At 37.2% G+C, this 23711-nt stretch overlaps 1 protein-coding gene across 1 annotated transcript in view; it reads left to right on the forward strand.

Annotated features, from left to right (window-relative positions):
- The window catches only part of MYO9A (myosin IXA), a 91383-nt gene that overhangs the window by 24748 nt on the left and 42924 nt on the right, over nt 1–23711 (forward strand). Inside the window, exons 4-15 of the mRNA XM_081337532.1 lie at nt 2389–2483; nt 4378–4440; nt 5613–5712; nt 7163–7219; nt 9871–9968; nt 10325–10451; nt 11826–11915; nt 15648–15764; nt 18006–18140; nt 19405–19526; nt 20735–20876; nt 21922–22117. Coding sequence (XP_081193658.1) covers nt 2389–2483; nt 4378–4440; nt 5613–5712; nt 7163–7219; nt 9871–9968; nt 10325–10451; nt 11826–11915; nt 15648–15764; nt 18006–18140; nt 19405–19526; nt 20735–20876; nt 21922–22117 — 1342 coding nt within the window. The remainder of the gene's footprint in view (nt 1–2388; nt 2484–4377; nt 4441–5612; nt 5713–7162; nt 7220–9870; nt 9969–10324; nt 10452–11825; nt 11916–15647; nt 15765–18005; nt 18141–19404; nt 19527–20734; nt 20877–21921; nt 22118–23711) is intronic.

Here is a 23711-nt window from a genome sequence, read left to right on the forward strand (position 1 = left end):
TATGTGACCAGCAATATGTAAAGAAACGGCAAGAGAAAACTTGTACAAAAGGAGCAAGCAGCCATTCACTGTAGTTAAATCAGTTTTAAATTTAAACAGATAATCAGACACCTTGTTTTATTAAGTGTAAAAGCAAAAAAACAATACCAACAGTAACAAATATAATGTGCAATTTGATTAATTTGGAAAGTTTTAGTCTTTGTAAATATTTAGAAGAATCCTGTCCTAAAACTATCTCCTATTAATCTTTCAACTCAAGCTATATTTTTTCTCATAATTATAGGAAACCTCTTAAGGCATGCCTAGGAACTGCGAGTGATCTTTCAATGCATGTAATTTTCTTAGCCAGCATTGACCTGATTCCCACAGCAAAGTTGATACAACAGTAGAAATATATTGCCTGATGAGCTGCAATTCAGCTAAAGAGTATCCTAAATGTCTCTTTCCTGGTAAAAAATAATAATAATAATAAGGTAAAGGTAAAGGTTCCCCCACACATGCGTGCTAGTCGTTTCCGACGCTAGGGGCCGGTGCTCATCTCCGTTTCAAAGCCGAAGAGCCAACGCTTGTCCGAGGACGTCTCCGTGGTCATGTGGCCGGCATGACTAGACGCCAAAGGCGTACGGAACGCTGTGACCTTCCTTTTTCTACTTGCATTTTTACATGCTTTCGAGCTGCTAGGTTGGCAGAAGCTGGGACAAGTAACAGGCACTCACTCTGTTACGCGGCACTTGGGATTCGACCCGCCAAACTGCCGACCTTCTGATCGACAAGCTCAGCGTCCTAACCCACTGAGCCACCGTGTCCCCTAATAATAATAATACTGAATTACTAAGAAAATATTATCTGTATATTTCTGCTTTCTCCAAACTTGCCTACTGGCAAAAAGATAATTTAGCACAAAAACTCTTAGATTTTTCCAGATTCCTTTGAAGTAGATTCTGTGCCATTAACAGTCGGGACATTATTAAGGTCTGGTTTTGCAAAAAAGAGAATATAATCTTTCTGTTCAAGTAACTATAAGGAAAGCTAGTGCTTGAGGTATCTTAAAGTTGATGTATGGTGATTTTTTCCCCCTCAGTGTCTAAATTATAAGAATTAATACATATAACATTCCCTCAGATGCCTGCCTGTTATGATAAAATTAATGTCAACAGCATGTAAAATTCCAAAAAGTGTATACATCCAAACCATGTAGTGATTTAATGCTGGGAATGTTGACTACAGCTGTGTTTATGCTCTAGAGTCTCTTTTATGTTATGTTCCAAGCTTGTCACACATATTTTTGAAGACAAACTTGTTGCTACTTGCTATTTTTCCCCCCAAGCAGATGTTTATAGGGGAATGAAAGAGAAGACATGTATACTTTCTATTAATAAGCGTATTATTTTTACCCAATTAAATTAGATTTTTCTTGAATACCTAATTCAGTTTGGTATTGAATTTGATCATGATTCGTCATCAAATCATCATCGTTAGCGAAGCCTTGCAAATTGCCAGGGGCGCCGCTGTTCCGTAGGTAACGGGGTATGAGGCCTCGGTTGTGAATAAAATTCATTTTCCTTTTGCTGGACAGCCTTATCCCTCTCCAAGCTACTGGGTTGGTGATGAATCTGTCCAGACTTTCTGTGCTTGGAAGACTTCAGTTTGTCTTTTCTGAGGATGGGCCAGCCGCAGTTGGTGACTTCAGGGCCACCATAACAGTCAAGGATTCATCCCAGGTCACCGTGGGTATAACACACATCGGACGCTCACTTTAGACCTGGTTTGTATCTCAAAGCAATTGAGGCATAGTTTCAGAATGGAGATCTAGGCTTCATTTCTTTTTTGTGGCCAGATTACAGGTGCCTTGACTTACAACAGTTCATTGAGTGACCGTTCAAAGTTACTGTGGCACTGATAAAAGAGACCATTTTTCATTTGACCGTTGCGGCATCTCCATGGTCGTCAAAATTCAGATATTTATGACCGTTGCAGTATCCTGGGGTCACGTGACCCCCTTTGTGACCTTCTGACAAGCAAAGTCAATGGGGAAGCCAGATTCACTTAACAACCGTGTTACTAACTCAACGACTGCAGCGATTCACTTAACGGTGGCGAAAGGTCGTAAAATGGGGCAAAACTCACTTAACCACCGCCTCACTTAGCAACAGAAAGTTTGGGCTCCGTTGTAGTGAGGACTATTTGTATTCTCTAGAGCCTAGCCTCTGCGCAACTGTGTCACTTCCATTCAGTCCAGCTGGCCTTTGCCAGTTGCAGTCCCCTTGAACTGAACTCAGCTCCTGGTAGTATGATGCACGTAGGAAATGGCAGATCCTCATCTCCGTGTTGCCTCTGCAGTGAATTGTTCTGGTAGGTTTTTGACACTTACTTTTCTTATTTTGACAGGCTTTTGGGAATGCCAAGACAGCACACAACAACAATTCAAGTCGCTTTGGCAAATTTATTCAAGTAAATTATCAGGAGACTGGCACTGTGCGTGGGTAAGTGGCAATGAGCAGTGACTAAAGAGCTTTAGGCATGAATGGTGTGCAGCTGTTAGTAGTTTTATATGCATGATTAGAATGTAAAACATCCTGTGTAAATCTGGGCTGTAGCTGCTTGTCTGGGAAAGATGTGGGCATGTCATGTAGGAGAAATAATTGGCTGGATATAGGTATCTTTTGTTGAGGAAAGTAACTTCCTACATTCTTTTCATTACAACTTTTCAGTTTAATCACAAGGGAAATGGAAAAAAATTCTGAAATATGTATTTTTAATTAATTGATATAATAAATTATTAAGAAACTCCACTTAGATATTTTTCTCTAGAATTCTTTGGCTCTGGTTTGGATAGTACACATCATTCACAGCTATTTGAATCTGAAAAACAAACGGTTTTTTCAAGACAGTTACAATGTTAGGAAAGCAAATGAAGGGCCCCTAAATTAAGATACTATGCCTTCAGATCAGAAAATAAGCTATTGATCCCACTAATGCTGTATTAATTAGCAGCTTGAGTCTAGGTTTTCAAAATGGGAAGTAGAAGAAAATATTATGTTCAGTTATATGAAAGACCAGCACAAAAATTGATGGTTGTCTGACAATCTTTTGGAGCTATTACAGTTTAAAGTATATTAAAGAAGAAAAACATCTGAAACAGTGGAACTCTTTCTGTGATATGACTTTGTAAAATATTTGGGATTGCAAAATTTCCAGGTTTTGAAAGGCCAGTCTGATCATTGTGCTATATTTTGAGCCATTTAGATAGAACCTTCCAATTCTATTATTGGCTTGGTAAAAATTCTACTCTTCTGAATATAAAGAAATAGAGCCAGACATTTCCCTCCCCCTTTGTTCTCTGCTTCAGTTTCTTTAAATCGATTGCTTTTCCTTGTCAAAAACCAGGAAACAAAACTAGTAGCTTACCTGGGCAGTACAGTGTAATAGTTGCAGTTTTTATGTGGTCTGTTATCTTCCTGGAATTTGAAGAGCAAGCAGGATGTAAAAATCCTGTTTTCATTGTTGACGGCTACACCTTGGTGGTTTTTTTTCTGCAGTCACATTTAGGATTAATACATGTAAACAATATTGGGCCCTCAGGTGTATCAGTCAGAAGGCATCAAGAGACATATTTTTCTATAAACCTTTTGGCCTAGTTGTTCATCTGAGATGCCAAGAATAGCAGTAGTACCTTGATTTTGGCTCTGAGGAAGTTATATTCATCTGACCTTTTGTTTCACACAGACTGTTAATGAATATTGCTATGATGTTGCAACCCTTAGATAAATAAAAAACCTGTTGAAAAAATTATCTCTGTTACTGAAGGATGTTTGGGGCATTCGTGACACTTCTGCTTTTACAGTGCCTTAGCAAATTGCTTTTCATTTTCTTTTATCTGTTAAATACATTTGATGGCATCCGTTGAATGGAAAATGCCACAGGTTGGTCAGCCAAGTTGGGGTATAGGGGATATATAATTGAGTTTTGTCATGCATGTCTTCTGGGTATTTATGTTAAAAATCATATCCCATCATTTCCATTACTTGGGTACCTTTTAAAAAAAATTAAGAGTCTAATCTAAAATCTAAAGAATTAGAATAGCTCCAGGATAGATGCAATGCTGTAGTACTGATATGGGCAGACTACGTCATGACGTGGTGACTCAACAGTTCACCATATTTTGCAGCACGTTTTCATTCAGATGAAGCCCACATTTTGCAGTATTTATATTTATATATTTATATTTCTTTGGGGAAATGGAAAATGCTACCCAGAAAGAAAGTGAAGAAGATGGATAATGTACAGAATTATTTCATCCCTTGTATGAATTAGGGCTCCCCCCGCCCCATACAATATTTTTCCCATACAATGCTCTGCCATTTATTTTTCTTCTAGAGCTTACGTTGAAAAGTATCTACTAGAAAAGTCCAGACTAGTCTATCAGGAACATAATGAAAGGTGAGTAACGAATGAAATAACACATATAATCTACTGGAACAAATAAAGAAAGATAAAACAACTATTAGAATTTCAAAGTATAATTATTTCACCGGGTTATAAATTGTGCCTGCCTTTCAACAATTTGGAAGAGATGGTTCTCATCCAAAATATGGAATGACTTACTTATTACTAATTCATGTCCCAGCTTTGAGGGCTTGTTGTTACAATCCTGTTTTTATCGTCTTGATAACTAGCAGCAAGTAATAAAGGGTCCTATGAAATTCCTGGGCTCCTAGAAATCTATCTCCAGGAATGTATAAACAAAGATTGTAGGTTAAGAGTAGTTGCTCACACAAACAGTTCAGTTTCTTGCTCAGAAATTACATTGTTCTTCTTAAGGGATTGCACACCCTTCAGTGTGCAAGGAAGTAAGGGGAAAGCACGTGCCGCGGTAGTTTATTAGCACTGCACTCCAGTTCAGATTGTACTTGCTGGTTACAGGGAGACAGGAAAAAGAACAGTGGGTTATTTCCTCCCCATTCCCCCTCCAGCAATTTGTGTAAGATGGAACTTTGTGTGTATACTTAACACACCTCTGTATTCATCTTTCAGTAAAGAATCCTGGACCACTTTCCCCTGTTTTGGTAGTTTATTGTTAGTGCTCTATTTTTGTATACAGGAAGTCCTCGATTTAATGACCGGAATTGAGCCCCAAATTTCGGTTGCTAAGCAAGACATTTGTTAAGTGAATTTTGACCGATTTTACAGCCTTTCTTGCCACCGTTGTTAAGTGAATTGCTGTAGTTGTTAAGTGAAACTGGCTTCCCCATTGATTTTGCTTGTCAGACGGTCGCAAAAGGGGATTGCATCATAAATATGAACCAGTGGCCAAGCATCGTAATTTTGATCACGTGACCCTGGGGAATGCTGCAACAGTCGTAAGGGTGAAAAACGGTCATAAGTCACTTTTTCCCAGTGCCGTTGTAACTTCAAATGTTCACTAAGCAAACTGTTGTAAGAACAACCTTGGATTTAGAAAAAGCAAGGACTAACTAGTACTATATTTAGGTTGAATCTTCACTCTTTTTTTCTAGTGTCTTCCTGGTATGCCAGTAATTTGTATATTTCCCACTGTTGCCCATCCTAGTTACTCATTTTTTACTGTGATACTTTTTTTAACTTGTTATCAGGAACTACCACGTATTTTATTACCTGCTGGCGGGAGCAAGCGAAGAAGAAAAATCTGCTTTTCACCTTAAACAGCCTGATGAATATCACTACCTTAATCAGGTGGGAATAGGCTAGCTGCTTTGCCTGGGTTTGACTTCAGAGTGATGGGCTATTCTCACAACGCTCTTTTAAAACTATTGTTCATTGTCATCTGCTCAGAAATGTCGTGACCTAAGCAACTGACCGTTGCAATAGTGAACTACAGGAAATAAAAGAGTTTGGATCAGAGCTTTTCAAAAGAATATATAATTTTCCAAGCGACTGTAATATTATTAACAGCTAATAGTAGTTTATTATTTTATTTTCACAATTTGCACTTCTTAAACAACTTTGCATGCTTTACTAATCCTTTTGTTTGGTAGCATGACATTTTAATATCTTTACAAATAATCCCAACTGCCTGTAAATAATTGAAATGATGGAGATACTGCATCTTATACTAACATTTCACACCGTTTCTATAACTTGTTTTCTTGAGTACCCAAGGGACTCAAGAGGAAAGAACAGTTAAGGTGGTAAAATGCTATCCCATTAGAATTACGTAACATAATTAAATACAATACTTTTAAGATTGAACCCTAAATTACTTTCCTTCCACTACCCAAATGGTACAAAACACAGCAGGTTTTTCAGTATAAGATAATGTGAGATCAGTGTTAACGATTCCTCTCTGTCTTTGTGTAGAGCTCTAGGCAGCTTAATAGTGATTGAATTATCACTGAAGGAGTGATATAGGTATATTTGAAATTTTAAAAAGTAGAACTTTTTGAGTTTTATTTTGATTTCCTATTTTAAAAGATTCCTGGGATGGATACCCAGAGAATCTGGCAATCGGATCATACCCGACCTCTATATCATTAGTTTTACAAAATGAATTGTAATTTTAGATTTCAGTTTTACCCAAATGACTTCTATTTGGTCATAATAAGAAATATTTGAGAACTTTTGTTTTTAACAAGATGGGAATCTTAATTTTAATTCAGATTGTAAAATCATTAAATGTTGCAGATTGTTTTAATATTGGAAATTAATCAGGCCAGTGCTGGTGATTTGGTAGAGTGCATAGAAGGCTCTGCTTGGTCTTGGAATAATATATTCAGTTACTAATTTTGCAGTATTTGTACATCATCCCAATCAGACACTTATCTACCACTTCACCAGTGCTACATTAAAAAGGCTGAAAGATGGGTGATCTACCTTACATAATTGTTTGGGTGGGGAGTAAAATATATAAGATGGAGTATTTCTTAAATGATGCAGAAATGCCAAAGCATCCTCCAGTATCCTCTAGTTTTAACTATAAAATGAAAAGGGCTTTTCAGTAACATGATAAAACTGTGTGGAGTATGCTTTCTCAAAGCAAGGTGAACAGTACAGTAACACAGAGGTTGTGACGCCTTTCTGCAGTGGGAAAGCCTGGCATTTAATGCTTACAGACACAGAAGACAAGTAGAAAGAGATTGTTGTGTGGGATTTGGAATGCTACTTACCCAATCTGCCTTGCTTTCAGATGACAAAGAAACCCCCTAAACAGAGCTGGGATGACTATTACTATGACTCTGAGCCGGTCAGTACAAGTCCATCCATCCATCCATTCTGGGTTACTGGTGACAGATGCAAAGCAAATGCAGAATCAGTTACTTTTTAAATTAACAGCTGTTGGTCTCAACATCTCTTAAGTAGTTTTGGGGGGTCATTTTTGTGTAGTTATCTTTTTTAAAAATGGGATGGTATTATTATCATGCAAATAGAATTGATTATAAGATTTTCCTTGGTTCTGTTTTTCAAAATACAGACAAATAAGCTTTGCCCAGAATAATTTTTCAAGATAATATTTGATATAATATATTGTCTAGAGAGAAATGCATTGATTTTAAAAATCTATGATACTTCTTGAACCGTATCTGATTTCAGTGACCTGGTTCACCTGAGTTTTGTTTTGTTTTGTTCTTGGTTTAGCAGGATATGAAAATCCATCCATTATGTCTGATCCTGATGAGTAAACCAGGTCACTTTGGCACTATCTTCAGTTAATTGTGGCTTAGAAAACCCTAATTATTATGTAAATGCAGCTACAGATACTTCAGTAGAATAGTGTTCCCTTCCTTATACAGTAAAATGTATTTAATTTTAGGTCCAGGATTATATTTTATTTCATTTATGTATGAAATCAATTTGTATGACTGTCCATCTCATAATAGTGACCGTGGATGGCAAACATAGAATTATAACTCAATATTTTAAAAAGTAATAACAGCCTTGGAAACAACTCCTCGAGGCCTCTCCAAGTTGAAAGCAAAGTGAAAGGAAAAAATGATTAACTGGAGAATAATGGTTTTAATTCCTTTTAATTTGTATTAACTGTGCTCTGATCTTTTAATATTTTTATAATTCCCATTTTATTTCCAAAAGCATGTTTATTCTAACTGCATGTCAACAATTCTAACTTGTTTACAAATAAGATGTAATGAAATAATGTTTTATTTCATTTTTATTGAGAATTATTTTTCCACTTCCATTTTATTATTTTTAAACTAGTGCTAGATGGCTCAATAAAATACTTGTTTTTAAATCAGCAGAAGCAAATGGTTCACTGCAAAGTTTTCAATTAGCTTGACTCTCTGGAACTGAGTTGGATTTATTGCGGGAAAGTAAATATGAAATTATTATTTTTTTGCTAGTCCAGCTGATAGTGAATATTGCTCAGTTAAAAAGAGTGATATTGGAATAGGTCTGTCCTATATTGTTGAAGCCTTAGAAAACTTTTTTTTCCTCTCTCAAACTTGGGATTCCTGGAAATTAAAATGGCTACCCTTAAAGTATTAATCAGCACAGTGGTAGTAGTAAATACTCTTCTTATCCTTGACCTATTTTGAGTTTTTCTATTAAAATACAGAGTTCTTGCCTGCTTTGTATTCTAGACTGTAGTTCTCATCTTTTCTCTTCTACCTGTTCTGTCTACCTATTGCTCCAGGATTTAACTGCCAACTTTGCTCTGCATTTTATTCATGGTTTCCTTTTGCTCTTGGTGACCTCTTTGTTCCTTTTCTCCTCAAATATCAATTTGATTTACCTCCTTGCCAGATAAAATAGGGACTCCTATACTCAGACCCTCTTTCTAAATAAAAGTTCAAACTTTTGCAGTCTTCTGCAATAGTTTTTACCAGACTGCACAGAACAGATTTTATAAAACCAAAAAAATCTGTCCCAGTCTCCATACAGCAACATCACCACATGAATTAAACACGCAGAGTTAAAATGCTGTCTTGAGAAACAGCAGAGAATAGAATGAAGCTCTCTTACCTCATTCCCCAGTTAGCTCCATGTATCTATCAATTCTGAGTAGAACGGTATAAATAATAGAAATAGAAATTCTCTCTGATACTTACATGTAATTTTATTTTTGAAAATGGAATGCGGTGCTAGGGTGGAGGTTTGAGTGTTACGTGGACTCTGAAATAGTCCAGCTTTGTTTTAAAAAAAACATTTTATGGATTCTTCAAATAACTGTTGGTGTTCAAGCCCACTCTGTTCAATTAGAGGTTATATAAGATAATGTCTACTCTCGGAATGATTAAAAATACTGTAAAGTATGCTGCCTGTAACTCTATAGGTTGAAGCTTTGCAGCGATCCGGTAAGTCCAGACTGTGTAATCCCAAGGACAAACATCTCGCATAATTCGCAAGACAGTTGAATGGCAAAGGATATTTAGAGATTGTCTTCTCCCTTATTTTTTTTTTACTGCAGAGCATTTAGCCTATGTACGAGCTGTGTTTACTGTTCCATGTGGACAAACTCAACACAGTGATTCTTATAAAGATGGAAGGCACCTAGGAAGAAAGCCGAGTTGTTCTTTTTCTTCTTTTAGATCTACTCCTCCTCCTCCTCCTTCCAGAAGTGGTCCTGTCCCAGCATGTGTTTTTCCTAAAGTTATCTTAGGAATCCTTTATTCAGCTGGCAATATCCTCCACTACTTATTTATAACTGAATTTGTTTCTTACATTACATGGCACTGTGAAGCGTGGTATGGAGAATGGACTTCAGTACAGTTTGACGATTATTCTAATTCCAAATCTGCTCACCATCCAGTGTTGTACAGATTATCCAGTGGTTGTACAGATTGAACTTTTATGTTGCATTGTTAATATTTTTATAACTTTTGGATGCCTGTTTCCCCCCCCCCCCTTAATAATTGTTCCTTGTATTGGACTTGCTAGGACTGCTTCTCTGTTGAAGGTGAAGACTTGAAGCATGATTTTGAACGTTTGCAGCTAGCTATGGAGATGGTGGGGTTTCTTCCCAAAACCCGCAGGCAGTAAGTTATTTCTCTTTTAGAAGGCAATTGTGAATTGACCTTTTAAGAGTTACTGTGCCTGACATTGTGTCTGTTAGTAAAAATATTTACCATTTTTACCTTATTGATCATGGATGGCATATTCTAATTATTCCCATAAAACAAATTATGGAAAAGCAGGAAAATCTGTCTCGCATATGTATTTATACAATTTATGGGAATTGATTTATATGTGGTTGAAGGAAACATACATATACCACAGTGTGGCTTAAGCTGAAGGTACAAAAACAGCAACTTCATTAATACATAGTAACATTTTTGGTGAACTTAGTTTAATTTAATTTCTTTCATTTCTTGTTTTTGTTTTGCACCCTTAGGATATTTTCCCTTCTGTCAGCAATATTACACTTGGGTAACATCCGTTACAAGAAGAAAACCTACCGAGATGATTCCATAGATATCTGTAATCCAGAAGTCTTGCCTATTGTTTCAGAGTTACTTGAGGTAAGATATCACGTTTGGACATAAGCCTTCCACTTTTTCTTCTTCTCCGTATTCTTCTATTTCTGCCTAATATATAAAGATAAATGTGAAAGTTACTGGATTTCATATTGGTGGTATATTCGTTTCTGGAGTAGGATAAGTGAGGTTAAATGCTCCTCCATAAAATCATGCCTCCAATTTATCCATGTTTACTTCGTAGGACTTTTCACTGAAATTACTGGAACAACTTTTAATAAGCAGAAATTTGCAAAATATACTGTATCTCATGTGATGGCCATCTATTTCAGTGTTATTTAAAGTGCTTGTTTAAAATCAGAAGTCTTTCCCATCATCTGGCATCAGAAGCCAGTTTATTGGTTGATCTTGAACTTACTTTATAGCATCTTCTTTGTCACTAAAGTCTTTTACTACAGATGGCTTATTAAGATATTCATGGCTTGAGCTAGCTAAAAATCTCTTTGCTGTAAAATATGCAATCATTTAAAGTACTGTGTGTTCATAGTTGCCTTTTTGAAAAAGAACTCAAGGTCGGAGGTTCACAAAAACTTCTAATCTGAGCCAGCTTGAAACTGGAACAAAACTGCAATAATGAGAGGCAGGCCAAGGATTCCTTGAGACTGCTATTTTGCATTTTATTTTACTAGCCAGGGAGTGTTGTAGGAAAGCAGTGTTTAATAAATGCTGTCTTTTTACAGATACAGCGTTAGAGGAATGCAAATTTGTGTCCAACTGGAATGAAATCCTTTCACTGAATCATAACTCACAAGGGAGTTTCACCTCTCCAAATACACAGTCTGCTCAATATTTTCTGCCACAGATTTATGTGTATTTTTTTATATGTACCAGTAGTTTAATAGCAAGAGACGGCTGCTTTTTCTGCTTTTGGGGTGGCCCACCTATCTGAAACCTTGTGCCTTTTGAAGAGGCAAAGTCGCTCTGGTGGGTCTGATGGGTGCCAGTGGATTCCATTAGCATTGCTGACAACTTTGCCCCAATGTTGTCTCCAGAACAGCTGTTGCCTTGTTTGTGGCACTACCGTTTTTTTTTCTGCTGTCCGCAAGTTCGCTCTCCGCCTCCATCAGTTCCTCCTGAGAAGAAGAAATGGTTAGACATGGCTTTATGTAAAGAGTGTGTAGAAAGCACACCGTACTGTTTCTTCCTCTAGTCTCACGTAAGATGTGCCCTTTCTAAATTCAGGAAGGTCATTAGCCCCACTGATTAAAAAATAGGACCTTTTAATCCACATGAGTGACTACAGAACATCTTGGTGTGTAAAGTGAAACTGTACGGGTAGTCCTCAAATTCCTTATAAAAAAATTGCTTATTTTCAAAACTTGAAACCTAGTATGATTATAAGATTATGACTTTTTTTAGGTGAAAGAAGAAATGTTGCTTGAAGCACTGATTACAAGAAAAACAGTGACTGTAGGAGAAAAGCTTGTATTACCATACAAGCTGGCAGAGGTACGTATAGCAGTCATTGGAAACGTGGAAAATTTCATGAGATCTTTTTTTTTTAGAAATGCCTGCATATTCTTGCAGGAAAAGATTGATAAACAGTCCATTAAATAGCCAAGCCTGCGACCTGATTAAACCCGAATATTTAAATCATGTGATTAAGCTGCATTATTTTATTTTGCAGTGTTCAAGAATGGCCTTAAATTGAGTTAAGTTCAATGTGTTAATTTTCCTCTAGTATGTTGAAGAGTCATGTCAGTCATAGCATAAAGTCAACCTCTTTTAATAACATCATCAGAAATAGAACAGTAATGTTAATTAAATCATCATGTGACATTCTGACACATAATTTGATACTGTAATACAAATGACATTTAATTTTTGTGAGCTAAAAGATGTAATAGAAATAGGCAAATAAGCCTTTGATTGAACCGAATGGAGTTACAGTTGAACTAGAAGCAAACAACGAAGTAGTGCTTTATTTCCCCTGCTTTAATTACTGCCTTCTGCTTGTGTCCTTTTTCATGTTTGTGAATCACATGTTCTGCTTGATATTGCTGGAATTGTAGTTCAGCAACATCTGGTAGTCATGGATTCCTTGTTCTTGTTGTATGATGCTTGCACTGAGTTTTTGTAAATTGCTCAGAGCTTTTGGAAATTGAGTGGCATAGGCATCCAGATCTACACCAGTTGACAGCTCTTATCCTGAAATGTTCCAGGCAAGCTTCCAGGAAGATATTCTTCTGATATTGATTGGTTGGTACAATAGGGAATAGTCCATCTAAACTGGACTCGTGATGACCTAAGCCATTGCTTTAGAATTTATAAAATATTTCCTGTCTTTTCTGGGTCCTAGCTCAGGGATGAATGGTGTGCATCTCCTCCCAGCCCTAACAATAACAACAATAATAATAAAGTTGGAAGGGACTCTGGAAGTCATCTAGTCCAACCCTCTGCTCAGGCAGGAAACCTATACCATTTCAGATAATCTCTTCTTAAAAACTTCCAGTGCTGGAGTATTCACAGCTTCTGGAGGCAGGTTGTTCCACTGGTTAATTGTTCTAACTGTCAGAAAATTTCTCCTTAGTTCTAGGTTGCTTCTCTCCTTGATTGGTTTCCATCTGTTGCTTCTTGTCCTGCCTTCAAGTGCTTTGGAGAGTAGCTTGATTCCTTTGGGGCAGCCCCTGAGATATTGGAACACTGCTATCATGTCACCCTCATCCTTCTCTTCATTAAAATGCCCAGAAGTGAAATACTTTGTTTTACAAAAATATTTAGGAAGGAACATTCTACCTGTGATCGCACTGCACGTCTTACATTCGTTCAGTTGACTTAGTGTTTTACAACATAAGTCATTCTGGAATTTATCAAACCAATAAATGTGCTAAATGAGAACATGTACTTTTCCTAGCAGATGGGACTCCATGAACAGTTGTATAGATGAGCTGTTCTTGACCAAAAATGGAATGAAGATCTGGTTGAAGACATTACGATACAATGCTCTCCTTGAAATAAGATTGGAGGGGGGGAATTGAGTCAGCAAGAACGTAAAATACTATGCAGACTCCGTCTTCTAAGATTAAAAAATGTTCCCGTCTGCACAGAAGCAAATGGTTTTGCAAATGGCTATATTAATAAGCAGAACTGCATTAAGACATATGTGAGGTTGAAAAATGGTCATGATTCTCGTGTATCATTTATGAGTCACTCTGGAGTGGTTTTTACATGTAGTGGTCTTGGCCACTACATTAGCAGCACATGTAAGAAATGACATCAGTGTAGGAAATAGAAGAAGTGTCAGAGAAGAAGGAATGGGGGGGAGGGAGAGAGAGAGAGAGAGAAGACAGTATGGCAACCATCTGTTTCTTTTTTTAAAAAAAATGTTTATATTTTTAAGTGCTCATTCAACAGTATAGATAAACCACTCTGTTAGGGTAAGGCTGATTTTAGTTGCCTAGATATTTTCTGCAAGCTGCAGGAAAACATGACATTTTTGGCAGCTACAAGAAAATAAAACGGAGGGAAAGCACCACATTCCATTAACTGGCAGAGCCAAATTATAGAAAATTATTCTCTAGTGTTGCAAAGGTTCTGCTCTTGTTTTTATTTCCTTGCTTGTCAATATAGCTGTGTGGGTTCATGTATGATTGATGGAGAACAGGTTGTTCTAACTTCAAGAATTCAAAACGTGAGCCTGGTTTCTCTAAGGAAATGCAGGCAACGGTAGTTACTAAGTGATTTTTGACACATTCCATTTTTTTAAGCAGAAGGATGTTTACAGCAAAGCAGATGCAGAGAAACTAGGGCAATTTTAAGTATGGATTTTTATAGTGTTTCTTAGTAGTAAGGACTTTCTGTGTAATTTGCTTAGCTTATTGCTTTCAAGAGGCTATTTTTGCCAGCATGCCGCAGCTTCTATCATTAAGCACACTGTCTGTTAGCGTGCACACTTTGATGAACTGGGCCGTCATGTAGGACATTTGAAAGATTTCTCTGTTGGTGCAAAAACCCTGAATTTATCCCATGGTAGTGTATCTTTAGCTGCTTGGAATCACTTTGTTTTAGATAGATTGAAGGTTTAAAGGTTGTATTCTATATCCCAACTTAAGCAACATCCATCAGAAGCAACATATAAATGTTGTCTTTAATCACAACGAGAACTCACTTCTGAAATCTGTTATCTGAGCTCTTCCCTTCAGAAAATGGGAAACCATGAAGAAAGAGAAGGCACAGATTTGATCTTTTCGTCTGCAACATCGAAACTAAATTTTGCTAATAATATCTTAATATCTAGTAATATTTTCCTCCCACCTGAATACGTTCCACTTCAGAGAGATAATAATAATAATAATAATAATAATAATAATAATAATAATAATAAGAAGAAGAAGAAGAAGAAGAAGAAGAAGAAGAAGAAGAAGAAGAAGAAGAAGAAGAAGTTGGAAGGGACCTTGGAGGTCATCTAGTCCAACCCCCTGCTAAGGCAGGAAACCCTATACCATTTCAGACAAATGGCTGTCCAGTCTCTTCTTAAAAACTTCCAGTGTTGGAGCATTCACCACTTCTGGAGGCAGGTTGTTCCACTGATTAATTGTTCTAACTGTCAGGAAATTTCTCCTTAGTTCTAGGTTGCTTCTCTCCTTGACTAGTTTCCATCCGTTGCTTCTTGTCCTGCCTTCAGGCGCTTTGGAGAATAGCTTGGCTCCCTCTTCTTTGGGGCAGCCCCTGAGATATTGGAACACTGCTATCATGTCACCCCTCACCCTTCTCTTCGTTAAACTACACATACCCAATTCCAGCAACCGTTCCCTATATGTTTTAGCCTCCAGTCCCCCAATCATCTTTGTTGCTCTTCTCTGTACTCTTTCTAGAGTCTCGACATCTTTTTTACATCGTGGTGACCAAAACTGGATGCAGTATTCTAGGTGTGGCCTTACCAAGGCATTGTAAAGTGGTATTAGTACTTCACGTGATCTTGATTCTATCCCTCTGTTAATGCAGCCTAGCACTGTGTTGGCTGCATTAACAGATTGTGTTGAGATAGTTTTCAAATATCATTCAAGCATAAAGTGAAACTGTATGAGCTTACAGCAGTATACACACACAGTCATAGAACTGTGTAGCTGAAGTGCAGAACTCAGCATTGGCTCCCTTGAAAATTTTGGAGAAGTAAAATTATCTGTGTAAATGCGTATTAGTATTTGGCTTTATTTCCAATGATTTCCTTTGATTTCCTAGGCTGTAACCGTACGGAATTCCATGGCCAAATCATTGTACAGCGCCCTGTTTGATTGGATCGTGTTTAGAATTAACCATGCACTTTTGAATACCAAGGACTTAGAAGAAAGCACCAAGGTATGTCTTTTTCAAGAAAGGTCTGTCTGTAGTTGACTCAACTGACTTAGCTTTGAAGCTGGTTAAGCATGCTATCACAGAGAAGCAGCATTTTTAGGGAACCAGAGGTCCATTTGAGCATTTCCCCTTAAAATATAAAAACAGAAACTATCACACATAAGCTCACTTAACCTTTCGGAGCGATTAAATGACCTGACAGCTGAAAGGTAATGTCGAAAGTAAACCAGAGATTAAATTGTGACTTGTTTATTGTTTGTAAGTTGCTTCTTCTTGGGAAAAAGCAGCTTACAAGTTGAAAATTACTCACTTAACAGTTGAATTGCCATCCGCTCTGTGGCAAAATCTCACTGACGTAGAGTACATTGTAGATACAGGAAGCATAGAAGAACAGAGGTGGGGAACGATGGCCCTTCTATGACTTGTGGACTTCAACTCCCAGAATTCATGGCTGGCGCAGGAAATTCTGGGAGTTGAATCCCACAAGTCATAAAGAGCCCATCATCCCCCCCTCCCCCACCCGCTATAGAGCATCCTTCTTATGCATTGTTTTTATGAATACACCATGCGATAGAAAACTGGATGACATTTTTTCCTCCCTGTCCACTTCTGATAACACATTATATATTCTGGAAGGATTTCACACACTGCCTTTAGCATGCACACAACTTTTATAGCATTAGGTGGAGCGATGGCCTTGAGGGAAGGGAAAGTCTGCCTTCCGTACGGAAGCCACCAATCCTGCTCAGTCTCTTCCTGGGCTAAATAACTTTGTGCCTCAGTGATTACTGTTTGCTGAGCATGGTCAGAATTATTGACATAGGATTAATTCCTCCATTTTCTCCGGTTTTATTTGAAAGATTGCAGTAATTATTCTCAGATGTCATAAGATTGTAAGCTCACAGTGTTCTTTCACCGTTCGGTGTTTAAGGCGGAGTTTTTCTGCCTGTACCAATTCAGTTGGGGTTATGCACTTAATGCTCCCCAAGCAGATAACTACAATGTTTGGCACTTAACAGACGGCAAATAAATCCCAACTGCTCAAGTTTAGGACAGATCATTGTTCAGACTTAATAGAAAACTTGCTTATATAATGCCGATGAACTTCTATGCCGCAGATACCTGCTGTTTTGCAGAATGAATTCTATATAGTACGTGCTGGTTTAATTTTCTTGTTGTAGAAGCTTTTATTGCATAGCAAATCATTTACGTTTTTTTCCCCCGCTCCTCCCACCCAGTTGCTTTTCTCTTTTTTTAAAAAAGCTTTAATAAAATCTGTGGCACAAAATTAGCAGTATTTTTTTTTACTCTATTATATCTACATTTTTACATTAAAAGCTTACATGCAGATTATAAGAACTTTTACCTTTTTTTTGGTGTTTAATTCATATACAGTACGTTCTTTTGTGCCAGTATGTGCTTGCACCTTGATAAGACAGAGAAGCTCACTTTTTAAAAAGCTGCTCTCTTTCTACGGCCGAATGCATGGACGTGTGCAAAAAACCTTCTAAATTAATTTGTTGTTGTTTTAACCCCTTAGTTGTGTCTGGCTCTTGGCGACTTCATAGGCCAGTGCTCTCCATGCTTAATTAGTTACTCAGAAAATAAATCTAAAGAATTTTATTTGGTTAAATCCTTAAATCATATAGAAATAGCAGAGAGCTCAGCCTTAAAACCTGAAAATGTGATTGTTTGGGAATTAAATAATAAATGCTAAAAGCTTTTGAACGTCGTAGCAGTGTCTGATTTTTGTGTTCAGTACAAGTCCTACATTAGCTTGCCTTGGAAAATATCTGTGGCATTTATCATTTTATTTAAATTTTACTCTGGGTGAAAATAGCTCCTGGGATTAGTAAGGCCTCCATCTATTAGCTATTAACCATCTATCTGGTGGAGTATGCTTCCTGGTAATTGCAGTTTCTCTGAGAAGTAGGTTAAAAGGCGTCATGCCAGAAATAATATGGGGTGAGGGAGAGAAGTCTGGTAATTAGTGATATATTTTATTCAGGCCTGCACTTTCAAGATCAGTTGAAGCACATGGTCTACACAGTGCTGAGGTTCAAAGAACGGCATAGGGCTACTGTATGATGGATGGAAAGCTTAGGTTGAAATCTTTTGACCTTTTCCAAAGAACGGAGAGACTGACTTAATGGTTGCAAATGCCATAGCAACCTTTTTTTTTGTTACATGACCCTGGAAGTTCAGGTATTAAATGCAGAATATCTGTTTTTCTTTCTCTTGCAGACTTTGTCCATTGGAGTACTTGATATTTTTGGTTTTGAAGATTATGAAAGTAATAGCTTTGAACAATTTTGCATTAATTTTGCAAATGAACGTTTACAGCACTATTTTAACCAACATATCTTTAAACTGGAGCAAGTAAGCCTGGGGGGGGGGGAACTATTTTTATTTTTGTATGATTGTTTCCCATAATGTAACAACTGTATTCCCCTTTTACCGTAACAACTTGAACCTCAAGATGATACATTCCCTTGATCTCAACATTCCTACCGCTTTTTCCCCCTTTTCAATAGCTCTTGTTCTTAGTTAGGATTAAACCTAAGAGATCCCATATCTTTTGTTCCTTCAGCCCTTTGGAAAATGAAACAGTCAGCAAGACTACTGAGGGACATGTGGGGCCTTGCATTCCTTGGGCAAGTTAGTTTTCCAAAAGATGCCCGCATAATTAAATGTCTCCCATTATGTGAGGGAATGTTGGGTTGACTCAGAGAAGGAGGAGGAGAACGCCAAGCCAATGCAGAAAGGATCTTTGAGTCCTGAGGAAGGGGGGAAAAAAAGAAACAGTGAGAAAAAGATTTAAAACAAACCTATCTTTCTTGTGTTAGATACAAGCTTGAAGTAAGAGGGACTGTGCTAGGCTTTCAGGATGATATTATAATAGCCCAACTGCATTAAAGTATATTCCAAGACGCCTATTTCCTGGCTACCTTGAAAGGCGAATGCATTACTATTATGTCTCTCCTCCCAAAATTCCTATAAGCAGTCCAAGAAACTATTTTCCACATCTGCTTGGCTTCAAAGTCAGTAGCACATGCCACAGTAATATCATTGAATGGCCTTCAAATATAGGTTTCCTCAGTCTTAACAGCAGGTGGTCTGATATTTTTTTCCCTGCATAGAATATGGACGGGCAACTTGAAATCCAAAGACCACATGGCTCCATTTGGAGCAGCCAAGAGCCTCTCACTGGCAGGCTTTGCCAGATGATGAGCTAGCCAATGAGAGATGGATTAATGCAGGGGTGTCCAAGCTCGCCAACTTTATGGTTCATAGACTTCAACTCCCAGAATTCCCTAGCCAGCAGTTGAAGTTCACCGGTCTTAAAGTTGCCAAGCTGGATACCCCTGTCCATGTTAATGTGTTTCTGTGGCCATTAGCGACTGGAACTAAATTACATTTTAGTCAACTAGGAGCAGCAATTAACCCATAATCTGCAGTTATATAGAAATATGGGACAGACAGAGAAAGAGTACATGTGACGGTACTTGAATATATTGGGGGTGGGGGTGGGGCTTCCAATACCAGATCCAAATTTATGTGACCTGGAGGTCAAAATGTCGGTGACTAGTTTGCTTACAGTTGCTTGGATTGTAGACTTAATTTATTTTTCCCCAAACACCAGGAGGAATACAGACTGGAAGGCATCAGCTGGCATAACATAGACTATATCGACAACTCTGGCTGTATAAACCTCATCAGTAAGAAGCCCACAGGGTTGCTCCATCTACTGGACGAAGAAAGCAAGTGAGTCTTCTCCCTCCCAGCTTTCCTAGTTATCAGATGGTAGATGCTGGAAGTGAGTAACAGCATAAAAGGAGAAAATGAAATAAGAAACGTTCGCATGTTTGAAAGCTATCTGGATGGTAAGATAGGCAGATTCCTTTGACCAGACTAATTGTATGAGGTCAGAGCAGGACCATGTGTTTATCTGCATAGGACAATTCAGAGCTGGGACAAAACATTTTAACACGAACTGTTTCAGCTCGGCACCAGTCTGCTTCTAGAATTATAACTTATTGAGCTGGATTTTTTTCCAACCATATATAATTGCCAAGGTGACATACACTGACTCAAAGTACAGAGCATCCAAGGATAGCCTTGCTATGTTTGTGCTGGAGATTTTTTTAAAAAAATCCCATAAAACAACATAAATTCAGTAATTAAATAAGTAGCGATTCAATGCCCTTTCATGAAACTTTAAACATTATTGGCCTGTTGGATTTGACTCTTTTTCCTTGATTAGAATCAAAGATGAAACTAACAGTGGCAATTTTTCCCCATATGTCATGTTTGTAATGAGGCCTAAATAACACAGCTGGTTAGGGTGGTACAGTTATGAGGTTATGTGTATGGATTAGCGTTTCTCAACCTTGGCTACTTTAAGATGCTGACTGGGGAATTCTGGGAAATGAAATCCACACATTTTAAAATGGCCAAGATTGAGAAACAGTGGTGTAGACTAGTGGGGATTGAGTCCCCCAAGAGAAAATGCTGAGTTAAAAATCAATAAGTTACAATTGTAAAAAAAAATAGCTTGAATAAATGATTTTTTTTTTTACTTGCTAACAGTTAAGGCCTCAGGGATTTTTTTCTTTATAATAAAATTGTGTTCAATTTACACAAATGTCTACAGAGTTGGTCCAAAGTATCAGAAGACCACTGTTCAGTGGCTGAAATGATGCTATCTTGGAACCATTTTCCTGTTTTTTTCATGGAAAAATTATATTTGTTCCTAGATTTGGGAACAAAATTAGTTTAATTCATGAAGACATCTTACTCGCTATAAAAATATTATTTAGTGCAGTATTGTAAATCATAGTTTTCCAAAATACTAATTAATTTAGGACCAGAATAAAGTAACTGAACTTTCAGAAGAATACACCCCTTTTTATAATAGTTACGATTTTGATTATGTATCAGCAAAAAACATTAATGTTCCTCTTTTATTTCAGTTTCCCACAAGCAACCAATCAGACGTTATTAGACAAGTTTAAGCGTCAGCATGAAGGGAATCTCTACATAGAATTTCCTGCTGTAATGGAGCCTGCCTTTATCATAAAACACTATGCCGGGAAAGTTAAATATGGTGTGAAGGTCTGTAACTTCATCTCTGCTAACAATTTATTTTAAGATATATATTAATCCCTTTGGTTAACACCTAAAAATCACAATAATGCCTAGAGATTTCCATACTGATCAAAAAAGTGCTGGTTTAGCACTTGGGTGATAGAAACATTGTTTTAATTATTACAAGTTTTCAATTTGCGTTTGTTCTGTCTTTCTATACCACCTGGTCTTATGAAATGTATAAAATACATTTTATTCAATATCACTTGTTGTCTTTCTCCTCCTTTAGTGTTTCTCAACCTTGGTCACTTTAAGAAATGAGAACTTCAACTCTGAGAATTCCCCAGCTTGGCTGGGGAATTCAACTTCCAGAATTTGAAGTATGCACATCTTAAAGTGACCAAGGCTGAGAAACCTTGTCCTGCTTTATTTCCTATTTAACATTATATTTGATTCTTTGTCCTTGTGTTTGGTTTGAACGAGACTGCTCCATATTGGAATGTGAGCATGGGGAGATACGGCTAGAAAATCTAGGGTCTCAGTTGAGCCTATCAGGAATAGCAAGAGCATGCATCTTTCTTCCAGTTTGGAGATGCCAGAATCTGAATCTTTTTCCTGCAAAGCTTGTATTTGACCACTGAGCTAATTATCCTCAGTAAACAATTATAAGAGTTGGTTGAAAACACGGGAGCTTGATAGTGACACGCCGAGAGAATACTCTTGATCTTGAATGAGTTTAGATCTCGAGAGTCACCACTTAAGAAAAGTGATGATCTCCTTCATTTTTGTTATTTATTTATTAAATTTACGTGCTGCCTCTTTTGCTGTTCGAGGCCACTCTTTCATTGGGTAGGTTCAAGCAGAGATTGAAGAGGTATCTGTTGGGAAGCTTTAAAGTAGATTTCAGAACAAAGCAGAAGATTTAATTCAGTGGCCTGAATTACCTCTTACAATTCTAAGACTGTTTTTAAAAAAAACAAACAAAAAAAAAGTTCTGAAAATACTATTTAAAATAGTTAAGGAAAATAACAAGACTATGCTAAGCTCTGCTTCTCTTCTTCTTTCTCATCAGGACTTCCGGGAGAAAAATACAGATCATATGCGACCTGACATTGTTGCTCTCCTAAGGAGCAGCAAGAGTGCCTTTATCTGTGGCATGATCGGGATTGATCCCGTTTCTGTCTTTCGCTGGGCTGTCCTCAGAGCATTCTTCAGAGCTGTGGTTGCCTTTAGAGCTGCTGGTCAGAAGTATATTGAGAAAAAAACCGGTACGTATCAAGCGAGATGGGCAGCATATCAATTTAATAAACAAATATTGTATTCTGGTCTCAAAAGTGGCCATCCTTCTTGGATTCTTAGTAGATGCTATATTTTTTTTGAGCAATTTCTATTTTCCAGTCTGCTACTTTATAAGAAATAGTCAAAAGAATCTTTAAAACATATATTAAAAAGATTCCAAAGATTTTGGCGTAAGAAAAAGGGAAAAACATGTTATAAAATATAAGAATATAAGATCATAAATATTCATGGTGATTTTTGAGTGTCGCTTTTGTTGAGAAGTACAATGTGCAGAGGACGTTTTAAGCTCTAGAATAGTGATATTAGATTTAGTTCATTAAGGTGTTATTGGGTTTAAATTTATTGTTTATTTATCAGTATTAGAACAGCCAATTGTTTGTTTATTGTTTCCTAGAAAGTTTGCTGGCTACTGAGAACTTGAAAGGATAGCTATATCCTTTCTCAAGTTTTCTAGAAAACTTCACTTGTACTCTTTAAAAAGTCGATTTGTAGCCCTATATAGAAAACTATTTTGATTAGATGAATGGGGGAGAAAATTCAGAAACTAATTTTTGTCAATGATTTAGGATGGTTAAGATTTAAACTGTATTTTCTCCTATGTAAGCTGATTGGTAAGCAATGATTTTTTTTCTTTTCAAAGTTGAAATCTAGTTTGAAACAAATGTATTTGTTTTAAAAAATTGGCACTTGGACAGGATCACACAGATTGCACAGAAATCCCTTTTCATTGTATGGTTAGAATACGTAAACATTTACACAAAAGAGGATGTTTCAAATAAATCTCTGGCATTTCCATAAACTTCACAGAATACAAATTTCACGAGTATGCTTATAAATGTATGTAGTAAAGTCTAGCAGCTGTTAATTTAGAAACAGAGTAAATACGTTCTTGCATGAACATCTGGTGTTCTTCTTAATAAGTTTCACTTCTTACAAGCATGTGTTGTTTGCCAATCATGTTTAAGAAACCATTGTTACAGAAAAGCTTTGTAGCAGAGAGGGGTCTGTGGGCTCAAAAATCAAGAATAAGGGCTTTGCACTACTTTCACATCAGGATAAATATTCATGTGCACTTTCTCTAAATATGTGCACAAAATAGTTGTTTTCTTGTGAGGATTTGCTGGGAAACTAACTGACCCAAATTTCTTGGTGTGGGTCCAAGTAGTAACACCGAGTTTCTTCCTTACAAGTAATGGCATTCATGTTTTGTAGCTGTGTTCTCTTAACAAGAATTTTGGTAAGTAAAATGTCCTATGAGAAACAAACCTGATTCTCAGGAGTTTCAAGAGTTGGCCCAGGTCCCACACATTTCTCTCTCATTAGTAGAAGGTACTAATGGTTCCCTAGCCAATTATTTCCAAATTCTTATTTCTGGCGTGTGTTCAGAAGAAGTTGCCTTCAACTGTTGCGAGCGGATACAGATATTTCAGCATAAGTTGCAAAGTTTTGCTTTGAAGCCATACAAAATCAATCAGTCCATCTGCAGGTTTAGCAAGGCAAATCCCTTGCTAAAATATTGTATGCCACAAAGTTATTTACTTCCTCCATTTCATTTTTTTTCTT

This window comes from Vipera berus (genome assembly GCF_964194415.1).
Source record: "Vipera berus genome assembly, chromosome: 12".
In the NCBI taxonomy this organism is placed as follows: domain Eukaryota; kingdom Metazoa; phylum Chordata; class Lepidosauria; order Squamata; family Viperidae; genus Vipera; species Vipera berus.